Raw genomic sequence first — 21386 nt, 5'->3', positions numbered from 1 at the left:
CAGCAACATAATCTGTCCTTTCTGGTGTATGGTTATGGATTGTTTAACAAGGGGGCTGAGGCTGGGGATTCTTATCATCCCTGGCAGAAGTTAGGCAGGCCCCCTTGGGACTTTGATCTGCATTACTAATTATTTGGATACAATATAAAGACTTCACACTAGTGATACATGATAAACAATCATAACATAAGCAGTAGCTTAACCATCCCTTCTGCTGGATCTTGGGGTGTGGTTATGTACTCTTTGACAAGGGAACTGAAGCCTAGTGAGTCCTCCATTCAAAAAGTACAGTTCACAAGATTAGAACTGGGGCTCAAGGACAGTTAGGCAGACTAGAACATCCCATGCCTAGTAGTTCTTTAGGTTCCCATCTATTAGAGATTTGAAGACCCAGCTCTTGGAACCTGGTGGGGAAGTGATAGCAATTTCAGGTCAGCAACCTGGAGTCCAAAGTGAAATGTTGGCACAGCCCCAATTCAGTAAAAGGAAAAACTGGATTTCCTACAAGAACTACCTAAAAGAAATAGAGCTCTGCTTTTTAAGGAGGCATACTCTATATTCACTACAGTGGTGTCAAAACCCAGAAATGGATCCCTGTAGATCACACTAGTTTAGAAAACCATATTAACTAATGTTATTTTGAAATTAATCACTTCTGGGGCAGCTAGGTGGTGCAGTGGATAGAGCACTGGCCCTGGAGTCAGGAGTACCTGAGTTCAAATCCGGCCTCAGACACTTACCACTTACTAGCTGTGTGACCCTGGGCAAGTCATTTAACGCCCATTGCCTCACTAACTTGTTTGGGGCACACTTGGGAATTTGCTTCAAGTTTGCCACTAGGAGCACATTTAATATGCCCGGGGCATATTAAATAATAGTTGACTTTTTTTTCCCTGCCCTAAGGGATCCAGGCCCTTAAGTTCCATTTACAGTCACGTTTAGAAGGAAGCCATTTCCTTAATTCTAGTGTTTTCCTTTGTTGTTATTATTTCCTATACATAACAACTTGTTTATATTTGCATGTTGTCTCCCCTATTAGATGGGCTAGTTCCTTGAGGACAATTTTTGCCTTTTTTTGCATCCCCAGTGCTTAGTACAGTGCCTGGCACATAACAGGTACTTAATGTTTGATATGTCCATACATACCTTCAGCCAAACCAAATATAACACATTTTCCTGACAGTGGGAAAGGATTAATGATTTTAGAAATCCACCTCTGTTGAGAGATCTGGTGTGTGAGGAACACCTATGTAGCAAAGGAAATAAAAGCAATATTACAGATGTATGTGGGATATAGCAGAAGTGTAGTAGAGACCTGGATTTGAAATAGGGCTTTGTTTGGCTAAGTCACTTAAATGTTTGTGCCTGTTTGTTCATCTATAAAATGATCTAAACGAAGGTGGCTAGACGAGATTTAAAATGCAACTAGGAAATGTTTTAATAAAATAAAAATACAACAGAATATTATGTGTAGTTTTCTAAGTCATGCCATGAGCACAGGGACCCTTACATGGGTTTAAGTGGACATTGCATTTAGATGACTTCTTTCCATCTCAACAATTCTCTTAAAAGCACTGTGAATTGTATCTTCCTTCTGGTTTATTTCTTTTAGTTATTGGATGTTAGTGGTAATTCAGTTCCCTTGGTGTTAAAAGTGGAGTGGGAGGTGTTAATGAATGGGCTTAGTGGAGGAAAATCCAAATATATGGGGAAGATGAGTTGTTTAAAGCGTAACTTGGGTAGGAAACTGCAGCAAAAGAAGCAGCACCAAAAAGAATGGAAAGCCTTCAAGGAAAGGGGCAAGAAAGATTCCCATTTAAAGGGTGTTGTGTGAGAGGGGTATGGAGAATGAGATCTTATAAAAATGAAGATAAGAAAATGAAAAGCAGAACAGATGAAGAAAACTTAAGGTAATCAAGGCAGAGCCTGGTAGAGGAGGAAAAAGATCCAAAGAAAATCAAATAGCACTTACAGGTATGTACTTTGTGGGGTGGCACTACCTCCCTAAAACTTGAGACCTTTATGTGTGTCACAGCTCAATTTCCTCCAGTTACTTCCATTAGATAAAGGCCCCTATTTCATGCAGAGTGGCACTCCACTCACTGGAAGGGACTGGATAGCATCTTCACTCACAAGCTAAAATAAAACTATACTCACTGAAACTGATAAACAGTAAACTTTTATTGTCCATTTCTACACACCATTTTCCACTCCCACCCCTCAGTTTTCCTCTAAACCAACCTCGGCCAAAGAGCAGTACAGAGAAAGGCAGGAGGATAAGAAATACAGAGTGGGGTGGGAGGGTTACCTCCAACTTGGAATAAGCCCCCAAACTGGAAGTGAAGGGTTCTAGAAAAATAGAGACTATGCCCAAGACTCTTCTCAAAGGATCAAACTGATCCCTACCTCCCCTAGTGGGCTGTCAAGTAGGGGATGCTGCAAGCCACAAACTGGGGAGAGGGAAGGGGAATCTGAGCCTGAGACACTAGAGTCACGTGTTTTGGTGACAAACTCCTTCAGGAAATGGAGGTGGGAGGCAAGTGAGCAGCAGAACAGGATAAAAAGGAATGGAGTAGGAGGCAGAGGTGAAAAAGAACAAAACCATACGAGTGGCAACCATTATGGTTCTGATCTGAGAGACAAAAGAACCTTAGAGGAACCCAACCTCCCCATATTTCCCCCTCAGCTATAGATAGCTGACAGAAAGGTGTATATATATATATATGTATATATGTCGAGGGGAAGGGTCTTACTCCATTAAATACAAAAACAACTCGAATACCCTCCCCCAAATAAAATTCATTTTGGTAGACAAAAAATAGAGATGGAATTGGAGAGGGGGTAGGGTAGAATATGCAGGAAAAGCAGATTGTTTAACAATTCCATTTCAGGGACCCATACCCAACTATAGACAAGGATAAGAGGACAGAGTAGATAAGAATGAAAACTGGAAGTGGGAACATAGGAGAACAAGAGTTGAAGAGAACCCCTCTCTGCCTCCCCCCCCCCCAGCTTGAGGAACCATCCTTAACCCCTACCAAGATAAGGGAAGTTTGGGGGGGGGGGGAAACAAGCATTGGGGTGCTTCAGGGGCAGAGTTTGATTCGGGTGCCCTTGGAAATCACCCGGAAGAAGGGGAAGACCCGCTCACCCAGAAAGGCAGCTGAGAAGGTGTGTACATGTCCCAGAGTCTCAGCATTATAGAAGCCCAGTCGTCCTGCCTCATAGTCCAGGTATACCCCTAATCGGTGTGGCTTGTCACCAGGGCTCAAAGGCGTCTGCTCAGTTGAGCTCTGTGCCTGGTAGCGCTTCCCATTGGTGCCCACACACCACACCTCCCTTTGAAACATTGGCTGCTGGGGCAAATGGGGCCGTCTGCGGCGATGGTGGTGGCGGGATGGTGTGGCATCCCCACTACCACCCCCAGAACCCCCTGGTGGTCCCCCCTTCTCCTTGTGACGAGTTGATTCACGAGCAGCCCCTACAGCCCAACCACGCCGCCCTCCCACCTCCACTTCCCAGTAGTGGCGACCAGAGCGGAAGCCCTGGGCACCCAGCACACAGCATTCAGCTGAAAATCGTTTGGGGTGGTCGGGGAGTTCCTGACGCCGCTCTGCCAGACGGACCCCACGTCGGTCTGGTGACAGGGCTAAGGCTGGATGAGCAGTGTCAGGATCCAGAGTCAGGTCCACTGGAAAGAGAAGGAAAGGAGAGGTTTCAAAGTTCACTTAGTTCAGTACCATTTCTTCCCCGTTCCCAAACCTAGGTCTTGACTCAAGATTCTTGCTCCCCTTCAAAGAACCAGTAATCGCCCCAAATTCTAACCCCCCCTTTTTTTTTTAGCACCTAAGTAGCCTACATTCAAGTCCAAAGATCACCCACATACCTTCCCTTCCCATATATTATATCAATATACACACACTTTTCCCAAACTCTGGCTCTAGATTGTACAGGGATGAATGAAGGAAGGTGACTTGTGAATTCTCTGTACCTCGGGCAGCCTGACAGAACATCCGGCTCATCTTCCTCACGATGGCATCTGTTAAGAAGTCATGACTGTGGGGATGGCTGGGATCTGGGGACCAGATCTCTGGAGGTTGCAGCTGTACCTCCTCACACCTGGGAGAGGATTAGAGGTTGGTACACATGGGATACTAAAGTTCCAGAACGGAGGGGGAAAGATAGGGGAGGAGAACAGGGGGCTATAGACATTTGGGTCCTAAGAAAGGAAGACAAGAATTCAGGGCTAGGGACAAGATGTGTGGGTCCCAGGAGGGGGATAAGGGAAAATACAGAGATCTGGTCAGGGTATGTAGGAGAGTTGGGGCCAAGGCAGCCAGATGCTTTAGTCCTAGTTAAAATCTGTATTCTGTGGAATTCAGGGTTTTGAGGGATAGAAACTCACCTGTTAAAAGTCTCCTTGATGTCCTGAGAATAATAGAGACAAAAAGTGGGGGTAAGGAAGGGGAAAGAAAGATAAAGTCAGCCCTTCACAGTTGATTTCCTTATCCCCTAAATCTCTAGCCCAGAATAAAAGGGCCAGGTTTGGGGATGTTCGAAAAAATGAAGAAATTTTAATTCATCTCCTCCAACCCCATATACCTCCAGTTATTCAACCCATGTTACATGTTATGCCATTCACTGAGGGTTTTTTCCATCTTTAAGGGATCCTAAAAAAACCAATGTCAATTCCTCTCTTGGACAATTGGGCCAGGGTCTTCTTGTTTGGAAGTTCTTCTCAAGTCTGACTTAATATCCTACCTACTAGGGGTTAGTTAGGTGGCACAGTGGATAAAACACTGGCCCTGGATTCAGGAGGACCTGAGTTCAAATCCAGCCTCAGATACTTGATCGCCCTGCCAAAAAAAAAATTAATTCTATTCCTTTTCATTCTGTACAATAGGCCTTCAAAACACTAATGTACACTATTCAGTTCCCATTCTCTGCTACATTCTCTTCAGGTTGAATCATCCCAGTCTTTTCCTACTGTGGAAAGACAACCTAATACAACCAGCCCTTAAAGATCCACAATAATGTAGGGGACTGGCAACAGGTATAATCCAAAAGATAAAACTCCAATGTATCATTTCTATTTGCTTTAGGATATGTTAGAAACAAAACAAAAAGCCCCATATGTTTTATGATCCCCCCTGCCAACAACAATGGGTTTAACTTCCTAATTATGTTATGGAATGCAAATTCATATTAATAGTTCAACCCCAAGTTTATGTTGACTGTAGCCCAGAAATATACTAGGGGACTGGAGAAAAGCTGTCTTGGGACAAAAAATTTGTCAGAGGTAACTGACTATTCAATGTCTCTCTTCTCTTCCCACCTTTTCCAATAATCCATGACTCCCAATCAGTATTCTATTCCTCTGCTCTCAGGTCAAGGAGAGTTGCTAACAGCAGTACAACCTTTAAGATCTGGCCCCAATTCAGCTTTATGCTTTCCAACCTTGACTTTGTTATCTACTTCTCTAGCAATTCTTTATTCATCTCTGACTCTAATATACTTCCCAAAATAGTTACTTCAAGTATTTTCCTTTAAACTTCCAATTTTCCACCTCACTTGATGGATGACCTTGCCCCTTGAATTAGAGTTAATCTGATAAGGGTTCCTCTCTGTACTACCACATTTAGATCAATATATTACAGAATGTCAGGGATGAATGGGGCATTGGAAATTAATCAAATCTTGAAATGAGATTAAGGGACACTGTCCCTATATCTATCAAGTCACACTTTCTTCTTTTCTCAAAAGGAAGCTTCCTTTTTTGTAAATATAAGCTCTCCATCTAAATGCTACACTCCATGCTACATAATATATAACATAACATAATCCCTCCATCTAAATGGTACACTCAATGCCACCTAATCCTTTCTAGCTGCTTTACTCCCTCCTTTTCCATATTCTCCTTTCCTAAGTACCTTTTAGTTGACCCAACTATTCTTCCTACTCATCCAATCTTTCCCTTCTTTGCTCAACTCTTCAAATATGGGGTCAGAATTTATTGGATCCACATTTGACATTCTTATTTCTTTCTTAATGTGGTACTCTAGTTTCTGTCCCAATAAATTTATTGAAACTACTCCAAAGCCACTAATAACCTTCCTTGTGAAGTTATGACATTCTTCCTTAACTTTTAATACTAATGACCTCTTGAAACTCTTTACTCCCTTGGCTTTTGTAATATTGCATTCTTGTTTTTTTGACACTTTTTAATCTCCTTTAATCATTTTTCTTTATTCAGCCTCCTAAAAGTGAGTGAACATCAAAACTGTTCATAGCCCTCTACTATTCTTTCAGTATATTCACTTCTGTCAAAAAGTACTATCATTAAAAAAAAAAGTACTGTCATTCTTCTGGGAGCCTAGATTCTTCTTAATTCAATCATTAAGCAGCTACTATGTATAAAAACACAAAGATAAAAAAGAGCATAATCAGTGACCTCAAAGTTTGAGGAAAGAAACTACTTATACAAAATATGCATAATGTAAGTTAGAATGAGAGATGAAGGGGGCAGCTAGATGGTGCAGTGGATAGAGCACCGGCCTTGGAGTCAGGAGTACCTGAGTTCAAATCCGGCCTCAGACACTTAACACTCACTAGCTGTGTGACCCTGGGCAAGTCACTTAACCCCAATTGCCTCACTAAAAAAAAAAAAAAAGAATGAGAGATGAAGTACATAAGAAAATGTAAGGAGTGCTTACTTTTAGCTGAGGAAAAGCAGAGGTAGAAAGGAGGAAAGGGGGGGGGTGTGGGTGAGAGAAGGTTTCATGGAGAAGGTGGCACTTAACTGGACCATGAGGGGAGGGAATGATTTCTACAGGCAGACAGAGTACATCCTAGCCTTGGGGGATGGCCTGTGCAAAAACATGGAGGGGGAAAAAGAGCAGGATAAGACTGGAGGACATCTACTAGTCCAGTTTCTCTGAATTGTACATTATGTGAAAGGGAGTAAATGTGAAATAAGGCTGGAAAATGAGATTGTGGAGTGCTATATATGTAAACTAAGGTGTCTGCAGTTTATACTACATGCAACAAAAAGCCTCTCAATATTCTTTTTTCTTTTTGGTGAGGCAATTGGGGTGAAGTGACTTGCCCAGAGTCACACAGCTAGTAAGTGTCTGAAGCCGGGTTTGAACTCAGGTCCTCCTGAATCCAGGGCCCGTGCTCTATCCACTGTGCCATCTAGCTGCCCCTCTCAATATTCTTGAGAAGGGGAATGTCACGGTCAGACCTGAGTATTAGGAAACTGTGCAATGGGTTTTGGAGAAAGGAGGGATTGGAGGCAAGGCCACTAGATAGAAATAAATTACAATAAACAGTCCAAGCCAGAAGGACTGAAATGTGAGCAGTGATGGAGAGGAGGGGATAGTAGGAGAACTATTTTGTTTTGTTTTCTTTTGGTGGGGCAATGGGGGTTAAGTGACTTGCCCAGGGTCACACAGCTAATAAGTGTCAAGTGTCTGAGGCTGGATTTTGAACTCAGGCCCTCCTGAATCCAGGGCTGGTGCTTTATCCACTGCGCCACCTAGCTGCCCCCAGGAGAAGTATTTTGGAGGTAGAACTGACAGGATTTGGTGACTGCTGGGAGTGAGTGAGAGTCAAGAGTCAAAGACAATTCCAAGGTTTTTAGCCTGACTTATTAGAGGGGCAATGGGGCCTTCAAAAGGAAATGGGGGAGGGCAGCTAGATGGCGCAGTGGATAGAGCACCGGCCCTGGAGTCAGGAGTACCTGAGTTCAAATCCGGCCTCAGACACTTAACACTTACTAGCTATGTGACCCTGGGCAAGTCACTTAACCCCAATTGCCTCACTTTAAAAAAAAAAAAAAGGAAATGGGGGGAAAAAATTGAAAAACTGGGCAGAAGATAGGAAGAGGGGATTAATTACAAGATCGATGTTAAACTCAATGTTGAGTTTAAGGTATTAATAACTAGGATTGCCTAGGAGGCTGCTGGAAGTGAAGGCCTGGTAAACAGAAAAAAAATCAGAAAAATCTGAATGGCTTTGGGAGTCACTTACATAGAAAAGATGACTGAAGTCACAGGCAAGAGTGAAACTGACAGGGGGCAGCTAGATGGCGCAGTGGTTAAAGCGCTGGCCCTGGATTCAGGAGTACCTGAGTTCAAATCCAGCCTCAGACACTTAACACTTACTAGCTGTGTGACCCTGGGCAAGTCACTTAACCCCCATTGCCCCGCAGCAAAAAAAAAAAAAAAAAAAGTGAAACTGACAAAGGGAAGAGAAGGCTCAGGTGAGAGCCTTTGAGATTTCTATAAGAAGAGGGGGTAGAAAAACGTCCAAGAAAGGACGGGAGGAAAATGACAAAAAGTACAAAAGGATGGACAAAAGATTGGGGTGGGGAATGAATATGAGGGGGGATGCAGGGATTCCACTACTGGGCAGAAGCATCAAAGACATCAGAGACAGAAGGAAAGGTGTTCTTCAGAGCAGCACTTTTGTATTATCAGAAAACTGGAAATCAATTTGATGGTATATGAACATAATGGAATTTTGTTGGCATTGTAAGGAGCAACAAATTAAAGAAATTCAGTGAAAAACTCATATAAACAGATGTAGCTATACCTAATGATGACAATAATATAAACAAAGAGAAAACTAAAAGGAAGCCAAATTCTCTTTAACTGTAATGATCTTAGTTCTCAAAAACAAATAGTGAAACTTAAGTATGCATCATGTTACAGTGGAAAGAACACTGGAACCAAGGAACCTGGGTTCAAATCCCACATCTGCTACCACCTGTGTCACAGATTCTCTAAACACCCTCATTTGTGAAAATCAGGGTTGGATTAGATGCCCTCTAAGGTCCCTGGCATTTGAATCTGTAATCCTATGACTTCACCTTTTTCAGGAGGGGTAGGGGAGAATGGGTATGGAATGCTATAATATGTACTGTCAGATTTGGTCCGTGTCAGCAGTTTTAGCTTAACTGCTTTTCTTTGTTAATGGAATCAGATCAATAAGGTGGAGGTATAAATTAGGAAATGACTGTAATGTAAAAACTATCACTAAAACTTAGTTTAAGAAGAAGGAAGGTGAGCAGGGCAGTGTAAAATCATTGAACTTTATACTTTATACCTCTCATGCAATCCCTAAAGCCAATTTGTGAAAAGTCTCACATGCCCCCCTTTTTAAAAAAATGCCTCAGACTCCTGAGTACAACACTCCCTTATACTGCATTCTCACTGTTCCTGCCCTAATCCAGGCCCTGAAGTCTAGGATTACTATAAAAGCCTTGCAGCTAGTCTTTGTAGTCAGTCTCTCCCTAATTCTATATAGCAAAACACTAGACTAGTCTTCCTGAAATACCATTTTTATCACTCCTATTCAAGAACCCACAGTAGCCTAGTATTTTATGAGTATTGAGAAGTGTGACGGAACAAGAAACTAAGTCAGGAGGCTCTGGGTTCTAGTTCAAAACCTGCCACTCACTGTGAGCCAAGTCATTTAATCCCCCAGGGTATCCAATGGCTTAAAATAGGGGGAAGAGGAGATTTGAACTAGGTGATCTTCAAATGCATTGTAGCTTCAAAATTTTGATTCCACACAGCTTTCAAAGTCCTTCATAATCAAGTCCTATGATCCAATTATATTTAAAAAACTACCTTGCCAAGCCACTTTTGGCATCAATCAGGCCGGTTTATTCACTGTTACCCCCAAAAAACTCATTCCTGCATCTAGTCTATTGCTCTTATCCATGACTGAAGTGCCCTTTTTCTTCATCTATACTTATCTAAATCCTAGCCATTCTTCACACACAGCCCCAATTCCATCTTACTCATGAAGCCTTTCTAGACAAAAGGATCTGAAAGTGTCAAATAACCATATCCCATAATAAGGTATATTTTGTATAGCACTTTCTAGCTTAGGAGACACTGTCCTAAAACGAATATGATGAGGTAACAAGTACAGACCCATTCCACGGGATTAGGAAACTGGACCTCTGGGGCGGCTAGGTGGCGCAGTGGATAGAGCACCGGCCCTGGAGTCAGGAGTACCTAGGTTCAAATCCAGCTTCAGACACTTAACACTTACTAGCTGTGTGACCCTGGGCAAGTCACTTAACCCCAATTGCCTCACTTAAAAAAAAAAAAAAAAAAGGAAACTGGACTTCAAAGATGAGCCAACATGGCTAGCAAGTCCCAGAGCCAGGACTCAAACAAAGGTTTTATGACTCAAATCCAGTGCTCCTACCTTTCATTAATACGTACTGCCTCAGGGCAGCTAGGTGGCTCTGTGGATAAAGCACCGGCCCTGGATTCAGGAGTACCTGAGTTCAAATCTGACCATAGACACTTGACATCTACTAGCTGTGTGACCCTGGGCAAGTCACTTAACCCCAATTGCCCCACGGGGGAAAAAAATACCATACTGCCTCTCTTTTTTGTGTGGACTAAACCTGTGATTTCATTGTAGCTCAATGGTGTCAAACAAACAGAAATGGATCCCTGTGAGCCACATATCGACTTAGAAAACCAAAAGTAAACACTATGTTGTATAGTATTTTTATTTTCTGAAAAATTTCCCAATTACATTTTAATCTGAATTAGGCCATGGCCTGGGTTGCAAGTTTGACACCTTGGGTGTATGTAGACAACTATTATGGAGGTAACTTCTTGTTCTAATGCAGAGCAGCAACAGTTCTGCAACTTGCATTCTGAGAGAGCTGCCTACAGAACTAAAAATCTAAGTGACTGACCCAGGATCCCATAGTCTGGCAGAGGCTGGCTCTGAACAAAGGTCAGTGAAGGAAACCAGAGGAGTTGTTGAAGGTCAAACAGAGGAGAATCTTTTTTCATTCAGGGGTCAAAGATGGAAGTTTAATAAGCACCTTGAAAAGCCTAATAGTCAAGAAACAGTTAATAAACATTCATTAAGACTCAGAAGAAAATGGCAGCTAATATCAGTGCTTCTTGGAAGAATGAATGAAAGGCATCAATGAATAAAGGAGGCCCACCCCCACCCTTTTTCCTTCCCTGGTTTCAAGTATCACCTCCATCTAATGATTTCTCAAAATCAAAGCCAGTTGCTTTTGGGGACCAGGCACCTCAAACAACCTGCTCTTAAACAGAGCTTCATTTTTCTCCAGACCTGCTGGAGGAAATTTCCTTTAGACTCAATTGACCCATGCCTATCAGCTGTGCCACCATGGAGGGGTCAGAGGGGTCCTCCTTAAATCTTTTAGTAATTTTTGACTCCTCACTCTTTCTCTTCATCCAGGTGCTCCACCTAGTTAGTTTTGCTTCTGGAGCCACTGTCCTATACATAGCTTCTTCTTCACTCCACTATCTCTGGTCCAGGCTTTCATTGTTTCTCATTTATGCTATTAAAACAGTTGCTAAACTAGCCTCTCCCCTCTCCAATGCAATGAAGCCAGATCAACCTCATACAATGGATTCAATTCAGACTCCTTCACTTGATGTTCAAGGTTCTCCATTGTCTGGTTCTAATTTGCCAGTTTTATCTCACACCCTTGCTTCAATCCAAACGGACTACAGCTATTACCCAAATATTCCCTGTATTTGGAATACCTTCTACATGCCAACCATTCAAAATCCTCCCTATCCCTCAAGGTCAGCCTTCCCAGGAGTGACCTTGCCTTTCTTTGAACTCTGATCTTTATACACCTTTCATAAATGTTTACTCTCTAATTTGTATTTTATTTACTTGGGAACATGTCTTATTCCCTCTATTAGACTACTAAGGATGGGATTATGTCTTATTCATCTCCAACAGAATCTAGAGCACAGGTGTCTTGCTGACAATAAGGATTCAATATATAGCTGTGGAGTGAAATTAAATTTTTCTTTGCACTTGAGTGGTTCTTGTCTGCCAAAGTTTAGTTAAATATACCTGCTGGGAAACAGGCTTTCCATATATTTACTAAAGTGAAAAAAGTCTGATTCCTTTGGATTCCAGTATGACCTAAAAGAAATTCTTAAAAACAACTCCTTCTAGGCGCAGGTAGGTGGTGCAGTGGCCCTGGATTCAGGAGTATCTGAGTTCAAATCCGGCCTCAGACACTTGACACTAGCTGTGTGACCCTGGGCAAGTCACTTAACCCCAATTGCCTCACCAAAAAAACCAAACAAGCAAAAAACCAAACAAACCCACCAAAAACAAAAAAAACAACTCCTGTTTTCCTCTACCATATTGCTTTTTAACAAGATTTTTCTGAATACACATATCCATCAGGAAAGTAGTACTATACAGATTACCAGTCCCAGTTCTTGTGCCAGATTTATTTCATAATTTTGAATTTGTAAATTCTAATATACAAATGTGTCTTTTTTGAATGCTTGTTAGCATAAACCAGTCATTTCTATGTGAACTAATTAAATGGAATAGGATACTAAGTTTATGCTATATGAGGTTCAGTTACAAACAGTGGGGATGTTTAGCCTGGAAAACAGAAAACTCATGATAGATGTCTTTTGAGTGTCTGAAGGGCTGTTGTGTAGAAAAGGGATTAGAATTATTCTTTTTGTTCCTAGAGAGAAGAACTAGTATGTATATGAGGCAGTTGCAAAAAAGGTTATTTGGGCTTGATGTAAGGAGAAACTTCCTAGCAATCTGAGCTGTCCAAGAGTGGAATGGACTAACACAATGGGTTAGCAGTGGGTGTCCATTCATGGGAGGCATTCGGGCAAAGAATGCCAGGTATATCATAGAGGGGATTTTTGCACACATAATGGACATCAAAGATAGACATCAAAGTCCATCTATTAAATTCTGTGATTCTATGGATTCACATAGATTAGGTCCAGTAAGCAAAGCAACTTTCAAGATCCTTCTAATAATTAACTATAGAGTGTGAACCATCCAGGGCCAAACCTCTTCCTGCTCTAAATTCCTATAGATTTTAATGTGACCATATAAAGACATATAAAGGTTTCCTCTTTCTAACTTAGACTGAAAGCTCCCTGTGAGCGAGGACCATTACTCTTATTCTCTGTACTTTGTTCACAGAGTGACAAATAAAGACATGCTAAGGATTATATTTCTTTAATAGGTTTTCAGTAAACGTTGATTGACTGAGGAAAGAACAGGAGGGATAGGAAGAGTTGGGACTGAAGAGAACAAGAGAAAGAGGGCATGGATAGCTAGACATGGAATAGAATTTGAAGCTGCTCTCACCTTGAGCAGCCGAAGTCCCCCCTGTTGGCTTCGCTCTTGTGCTTCAGCCAGCAGTCTACTTAGCTGTGTAGCTTGCTCCCCTAGGCGCCCCGCTGCTGCTCCTGCTCGCCCTAACTGGGCTTCATGCTGTTCCCGTAAGCGCCGTTCTAGCCCAGCTTGTTCATCAGCCAGAAACCGTGCCAATCTTCCAAATTCTGATGCTACTGCTGCCAGCTCTGTCTTCATCTGACTCTAGGAGGGATAAAAAAGGGACAAGGGGGTCACTTGGCCATTCACTTTTACTACTCTCTCTTATCCCTGGCCCTCACCATGGGATACCAAATCCAAGGTTTCTTGCTCTAAGTGACAGGTGTAAGAGTACTCACTAAGGAGTCACCCTGGTTCTCACCCCAGTTCTGTTACTGCCATATTTGTGACCATGGGCAAATCACTTCATTTCTTTGAACCTCAATTTCCTCATTGTTAAAACAGGGGAGCTGGACCAGATAATCTCTAAGGCCCCTTCCACCTCTTAGATTTTCTTTTCTATTGCTCTTTCTCTCCTCTAATCACCCTTCCCCCAGTTTTCTCACAATGACTCTCCTAGCATTGTATTTCCCACATGGAACTCTTATTTTCCTCCAAAGAACTCAGCATCTGGCCCTTCATCACCACTTCATATCTCCCACTATAGGGGAAAACACTGTTCCACCAGTGGGAACACCAGTGTCTGGCTTCTTTATATTCTGCCTCTACCCATCCTCTCCAGATACAGGACTTTCGCCTTGTACTGTGCCCATCCTCCCAATCACATCCACCTGCCTTGAGCTCAGTGACCCTCCTCTCTTCCTTGGCCTTCAGTTTCTGCACAGCTTCCAGATGCTTCCTCAATGGCTCCACGTGACCCTGCAGCTTGGCCTGTCACATGTAAATGATAGGAATGGGACAAACATATTTGTTCTTTCAAAGAAATTGGTTATTGTAATGAGTATATCACTAGATAGACTCAACCTCCCTTTATGGGAAATTAAAAAAAAAATACTTTTCATAAATGGGCAAAAAGGGCAGTGTCCTGCATGTACCTCTCACTCCTTTCGTTCATCAAAGCACCGGAACTTTTAGCTTTATCTAGGGTAGGAAATCTATAGTCTTTGTCACCACTGGAATCACATGCATGCCTTCTCTGCTCTTTTAAGCAAGTCAGCAGCCTACAAAAACATACCACATTTCCTCCCACCATGCCAGAAAGAAAGAGAGAAGATCTTGGCATACCTCTTTAAAAGGGTGCCAAGCCCTAGGTTTGCAGCTTTATTTTTTAATAGGGATTTGTTTTATTTTGGGTTATTTAAAGTTAGGAGTAAAAGGATAGAAGGGTAATTTCTGAACAAGAGTTAGGAAGTCATCCAGCTTAGCTCTCCAGTTATCACTTTCACAATTACTAAATAAGAAATGCTTTGTCAACAATTTAACAAAAGTTACTTTTTTCTTTAAAAGGAGCTATTACATGGCCAGGACAAGAACATATGGGTAGGGCCAATGAAAATCCACTGATAGCTCAACCCCTTCCATACTATATGCATTTATCAATCTTCTACTCTCATGTTTTTCCTCCCCTCTTCTCTCTCCTCTCCCTTAGTATTCCAGTGGTTAGTCAATAGTACTGATAAACTCTGCTGGTGGTCCAAAAAAGAGAACAAAAAAGAGTCAAAGAGAACAAAAAAGAGTCAGAGAGAACGAAGATTCATTTACAACTTCTGATTAAGTAATGGACAAGAACTGAATTTATTCTCAGAACCAACATCAATACTAATGACATTAATTTTACATACCATTGTGGAGAGCCCAGTTCAAAGTAGTATGGATGATGCAAAAGAAAAAGAAAAGGACAATCCCCCTCCAGCAGTTTACAGTTCTAGGTTAAGTGCAGAGATCTGAAGTGGACCCCTCTGATCTAAGGATGCTGTAAATTAAATAAACTTAACTTGACCTCAATGTGCAAATCATTTTATTATACAATTAACTCTTCATTGCCAAGTCCAACAACACAGCCAGGCCCAGAAATAAATGAGGTTTCAATTAATCCATAATCAAAATCCAAAGGAGGGATCTCAATAAGAAGCCACCCAGAAAATAAAAGGGGGGGAGGGGTAGGCTAATGTTGAAGCAACAATGGTGCTAACATTCTGTTTTCTTTATAGTATAAACCATCCAATTAATTTAAATAGGTCATCAAGGCAAGAAAATGAAACAGGTGTGAGTCTGATGAGCACCCTGCCTTCATTAATTATTCTGGACCTTACACCTGATAGATGAAGTCATCAGCTAACTTTCAGCCTAAAATGTTTTCCCAATTTGTTTTTCCCCTAATTTTCTATAATTCCCCAACCCTGTCTCTATGAAGTCTCTGGATCACTCTGTCAAGGCCAGGATTTTCTTTGGTTACCAAAGAAAATTTTAATGGCACCTGTTAGGTTAACAGGCAGAAAGCAGTAGTCTGCTCCGTGGTAATCTGACATTGTGCCCACAATGTTCTGAATAGGTCAATCGATCCCAGTTTCTACCTATGTGAAACACCTAGCTCATAGGATTGTTGGGAGAATAAAATGAGATATTTGTAAAGTGCCTAGCACAGTGCCTGGCACATAGTAGGTGTTATATAAATGCTTATTCTTGATATTGTCTGTTTCTTTAAGTAGGCCTTTCCCTGTCTTTCTCCTTTAGTATAAAGTTGAAGTAATAAGGTTAATTCTGGGATGAAATCTGGAAGGGAAAGGGCATTGTCACCCTCCTCTATCCCCCTTAATTGACTGTGCCTCCTCTCCACCAGCCCAGGACTGTGTCCCTCTCTTATTCTCACCTTGTATTCCTGCACCACCTCCTCCAACGGCACCACACTGTGTTGCTTGTGGTTTCTTGATTCCCGGCATACCACACAGATAGCCTCCTCATCCACCTCACAGAACAACTTCAGAGCCTCTTGGTGCTTGGGGCATACACCTTGCTCATTTCCCCGGCTTCCTCTCCGAGGGGCTGGGTGCATTTGCCGAATTACCTGCACCATGTTGGCCAATTGTAGGTTGGGTCTAAAGCTCCTACGGGGAAAAGTCTTCCTACACTGGGGGCAGGTGAATCTACGCCTAGGAGCAGGGGCTGGTGGTGGAGGGGTAGCTGGCTCTAGTTCTTCCTCTTCATCTTCCTCCAACACCTCCTCATCTTCATCTTCCTCCTCCTCCTCACCTCTCAGTTCTTCTTCCACATCCCCCAGGTAGTAGTCCAAATCTTCCTCTTCATCCTCATCCCACACATAATCCATGTTATCCCAGGTAGGGCCATTGATGCTATTGGTCCAAAACTCCTCATCCTCTTCCTCCTCCACTTCCTCTTCTTCCATATCCCCTTCGTACTCATCTTCTCGCATTGGGGTGTCCCACCCACCACTGGCACCCACTGCCTCCACCTCTTCTTCCCCTTCATCTTCTTCCTCCTCCCTCTCTTCTTCATCCTCTCCACCCCACAACTGGGTCACACACACCCTGCAGAAGTTGTGCCCACAGCCAATGGACACGGGATCTGTAAAGTAATCCAAGCAGATGGCACATACTGCCTCCTCTTGAAGAGTCTGGACTGGGTTGGGTGCCATGGCAACGGCAGCCATCTTAGTCTCAAGTCAACAAGGGAGAGTTATATGCCAAGGGCTAGGGAGGGGAGATCCGGAAGAGGGAGGGGGTAAAATGAGGGTGATTCTTCCTCCTTAATTTTACAACCCAGCCTCCCTTTCTCTTCCCTACTCCCCAAGGGGGGGGGGGGCCACAAAGATGCCCTGACCCAAACACACACTCTGGCGCCACAGTTTCTAGCCCAATGGCCCAAAGGAGAGAGCTCTTAATTCCAAGCCTAATTGATAACTAGCCCTTCCCAACCCCAGCCCGACCCCTACGCTGCAGAAGGGAGAAATGGCACTATTTCGGGCCCCCCAGGCTCATACCCCCAGTCTGGGTTCTGAATGCAAATTCTACCCAACTCCCCCTTCCCCCTCCTCATATGGCCCCCTCCCTCACCCCAACTCCTCCCCTTCACTTCCTGTATCCTTTGCTTTACTTCCGGCCTCTTCTCACGCCCATTTCCTTCCACCCGAGGTTCCTCGGCTCCTTCTGCCTTGGGCTGCCCCACCCCCTCCCTCTCCTCTCTTCTCCTCCTGCTCTCGCGTTCTCGGCCAACAGGAAGTGGGCTAGTAAGCTGCTCTCCCGTAAGCGCCCCAGGCGGAAGAGGGGGGCGGGCGTAGAACGTCCAAATCTCTATGGTACTTAAGGAGGCCAGGGCCGTCTCGATGGTTGGAGGATTAACCCTCCCCCCCCAATGGAAGACACAAGTTGGAGGGGGGAAGGGAATAGGAAGGGTGACGCTCTAGGCCATCCGTCGAAGCGTCTTAGAACCTCGTTAGCGCCGTTGCCACTCTAGCCCCCCACGGAGGTCTTGGGCAGCACCTTCCAACAGGCGGTTACCGGAAATGGAGTGAAGTTGTGGGAACAGGAACACGGACTGGGACGTTTTACGCCTACGTTCATGAAAACTTCCGGTCTTTCTAGCCCAATAACTCTATCGTTAGGAGGACTCTGGACGACTCCACCGAGGAGGAATCTTGGGGGAGGTCAGTCGCTTCTAAAGTGAATTCCACCGAAGCAACAAACTGGGTCTGAAAAAAACGACATAAAGTGGCGAGGGCTGTTGGAAACCATTTGGGGAGCCTGAAATGCACAGAAATCTGTGCCTGAAAGCAGGGATGACATTTGACTGAAGATCCTAGGTACCATGAAACAAAACTCAAAAAATCCCAGGAGATAGTTCAGGCGGAGTTCCTTTTAGAATTTAAATACTGCTAGGGAACAACAAACGACGTAGTTTCTTAGGACTTGGGGGGGAAACGTAAGTTGCTAGTTGGTTTCCGTAGTGTAGTGGTTATCACGTTCGCCTCACACGCGAAAGGTCCCCGGTTCGAAACCGGGCGGAAACAACATTTTGAAAGTTACTTTGATTTACTTTTCCCCTCCTTTTTTAAAGTTGATGTTTTCTTCTCTCTGTTACCTTCCTGCTCCTTCCACCCTTCACCTTACTGTTGACAATTAGGGAGTACCGAAAAAGAAACAGGTATAGAATAGAAAAAAGAAAAAAAATCTAATTTCTTTGAACTAGTCAAGAATCTTAGCCTCCTGGGACATGTGGGTCAGTGCTTTTCGCCAGAAGCCCGGCTAGCTCAGTCGGTAGAGCATGAGACTCTTAATCTCAGGGTCGTGGGTTCGAGCCCCACGTTGGGCGAAGACTTTTCCCGACTCATCCTATTCTGCCTTTTTTTGTATTTTTTTCCCGTCCTTCTTTTCTTATTATGAAAAAAGAAACATATTGCTTACCGATCTCATTATATTCTCTTTCACTCTAATCTCTTTTTTTTTGTATTTTTCTTCCCGTCTGCTCACTTATTTCTTGTTGCCTCACTTTTCAGTTGCTCAGTGTTTCTTTTTTCCTTTCCTTTTTCTTTTTTTGTTTTGTTCTAGTCTCTTTGCTTCTGCTCGCATAAACCTCAAGACTTCGAAAATTAAAATGCAAGAGCGAAAGTCTCTGGAACCAAAGGGTAGAAGGGAAACTCGGTGCAGACACCGAGCTACGAGGCGGGGAGTCGTTTGGGGATGGAGAACAAGCAGGAGAGGAAACTTGGAAGAGATGGATTCCTAAAAGGCAAAGGAAATTAATAACTCTTTCATTCCTGGCAGATGACTTCCTCTTCGGCGAACCTGTTCTGAGCGAATGTGCAGAAGAGGGAAAGGAAGGTGGGGGTGGAGGTGGGCAGGGGATGAAGCAGAGGAAGGAGCCTCGGGACAAATCAAGAGTATAGGAAACTGGAGCTGTGGAAAGAAAAGTGCAAACCCTGGGATCCAGGGGGCTTTTCTCCCCCTATGCCCCTCTCCACCCTCTCAGATTCTGTCGATCCGCTAGCTGCTGGGTTTAGGGACTCGAGTCCATGCTTCCCATTCTCCTGCTCCATTCCCCATCTAGCCCCGTCTCTTCTCCAGGATCCAGAGCTTCCTCCTGGATTCTCTTCCAAAATTTAGTTCCCTTAATTTAAGAGATTCTGAGCATCAGGTTCAGAAAGCCATTGTCTAACCTTTCCTAAAGCAGGTGCTCTTTGAAAAAGAAATTGGAGGGAAGTTGGAAAATCTGGCGGCTGGTTTGCGAATCATAATGAGTAGGGCCTGGGGCATGATCAGAACAATTCTTAGGGGCTAGAGGTGTGGGAGAACCATTCAATCCCTTAATCTTCTCATCTGAAAAAGAGAGGATTGGGCAAGATGATCTGTAAAGTATCTTCTCGATGAAAATTTATGGGGCTATGACATTCAGTCAACCAGCAGTTCAAAACCGCAGCATGCCTAGGCATTAATCAAGATGGCAATAGGGTTCCTTTCAACGTTCTCTAATCTTGTCTCCCCCAAAAGTGGAGTGGTTGGGTTTGGGTGCTTATAATGCTGTGGCATAGATTCAACCCACGTTTGTTAGAGAAATAATTGACTGACTGATCCCCACCCAGTCCCCCTTCCCAGGCAAATGAATTGCCTGGGGCTAACCAATCTTTTGTCAATTCCAGACTCTTGATGGATTTATGGACTTTCCCCCAAGGAAAATGATCCTTGCTTACTCCTTGGACTGTTAGGTAAAAAGGGTCCACCTACAAGTAGTTTCTGTTTAGAGTTGGTTGTGTCTATACTTAATTTAGGAGGAGTTCTATTGTTTCTTTTGTTAAAGGTTCATTTACATTAAGTAGTTGTACTTGACTCTGGAGCAATCTTTTGGTTCCCTTCAGTTCTGTTACCCCATAAAAACCCTGTACTCTATTCCCATCTTTGGGTATTACTAAATTCTGAGCTTTGCGAGACTACAAAGCAGAGTTCATCTGCCCCAATTAAAGACCTTGTTTCTCCTATATTGATTGTTTCCTTAATTTCCAGGTTAACACTACAAATACACTCTTGTTTCCCCCATCCAAAAAAAACAACCAAAAACCAAAAAAGAAACAAAGAAATTATTACCTAATCCACCATCTGAGCTAGCTAGCGTAATGGGGGAAATGGGGTACGGGTTTGGGTTAGGGGTTGGGGTTCTTAGGAATTCCTCTTTAAAGAATTACACCCTCTTGCACACAAAAGTAGTTAGAATAAAATGGTAGTTTATTTAGGGGCAAGGGAGGGGAAGGTGGGGGGAGGGAAACCATGAAAGAAATCCTTGGACTTCTCATGGGGAGATAGGCACAAAGCACATGGCTCAGAGGTACCAATCTCCTGGAGCAGGAGAATGGCAGGTACTTTTATAGAGGACTGATGGGGGAAGGGGTGACCATTTGACTGTGGAAAGTTCGTTTAGTGAGGGAGGACCGTCCCCCACTAGTGGTAGCTGGGGGAATTGGGTGAGGGGTGGAGGACCATCCCCCACTGGTAGTGACTAGAGGAATTCGATGAGGGGTGGCTCTCTCTTCTGGACACAAAGGCCGAAGCCATACCCAAGGGAGACCAGAATGAAGGGTGGGAATCCAAAGCTAGCTCAGTCCGATTTGGTTCCAGTTTCAGCTAAATTCCTTGAGAAAGCTACCTTACATTGACAATTAATAAATGGTCGAAGGATATGAACAGACAGTTTTCAAAGGAAGAAATCGAAGTGTTATGGGCCCATAGCACCCCAGCAGTTCTCTGGGGCACATCAAAGAACTTTCTCCTTGAGAAACTAAACCAAAGTGATGTAGGAGGCAAAAAAGGGTTAATAGAAAAACCTAATACCCAAGCTCTAATATAGATATTAACTCTAAAAGGGAATCAGATCCCAGTTAATGGATAACTTATGTTAGGTTCTCATACCCATAGTGATCAACATCCATAATGGACCAGAGCGGGTCAGGTCAAAATAACAATAAAGGAAAAAGACAACCTATAGAAATTCTAATGAAAAATGATTCTATTTTGAAACTAGCCATGGGAATCAGAAAGAGATGTGCAGAAAAGGCCAAAATTGTCCCCCAGATTCACCTTATGACATGTAAACCCCCAAAACACCTCCACTGAAAAAGGTACTCGCCTCAGGGGTTGGCTTAGGACCCCCAGGAACTCCAAATTAGGATAAACCCTCCCCTGAAACACCCTTAGGTGGAGAATATTATAATGACACTGATAATCAATTTATCCATACTGTTGAGGGCACAG

The 21386-nt window shown here is 43.3% G+C and overlaps 1 protein-coding gene and 2 non-coding genes across 3 annotated transcripts; 2 read left to right on the top strand and 1 right to left on the bottom strand.

The window, feature by feature from the left end:
- Positions 1-1315: 1315 nt before the first annotated feature.
- On the bottom strand, positions 1316-17676 carry TRIM41 (tripartite motif containing 41). Its single transcript, XM_044001434.1, has 6 exons — positions 16004-17676; positions 13969-14064; positions 13168-13398; positions 4406-4428; positions 3992-4119; positions 1316-3691 (listed from the first exon to the last, which is right to left on the bottom strand). Exons 1-6 carry the CDS (start codon positions 16799-16801, stop codon positions 3087-3089), a joined length of 1881 nt encoding a protein of 626 aa, XP_043857369.1. The 5' UTR covers positions 16802-17676; the 3' UTR covers positions 1316-3086.
- Positions 17677-18084: 408 nt separating this feature from the next.
- Positions 18085-18157, top strand: TRNAV-CAC. The gene has a single exon. It is a non-coding gene; the product is annotated as a tRNA-Val (tRNA).
- A 229-nt stretch (positions 18158-18386) lies between these two features.
- On the top strand, positions 18387-18459 carry TRNAK-CUU. The gene has a single exon. It is a non-coding gene; the product is annotated as a tRNA-Lys (tRNA).
- Positions 18460-21386: the final 2927 nt, after the last annotated feature.

Source organism: Dromiciops gliroides, chromosome 4, assembly GCF_019393635.1.
Source record: "Dromiciops gliroides isolate mDroGli1 chromosome 4, mDroGli1.pri, whole genome shotgun sequence".
Classification (NCBI taxonomy): domain Eukaryota; kingdom Metazoa; phylum Chordata; class Mammalia; order Microbiotheria; family Microbiotheriidae; genus Dromiciops; species Dromiciops gliroides.
This window is presented reverse-complemented; position numbering and strand designations above follow the sequence as displayed.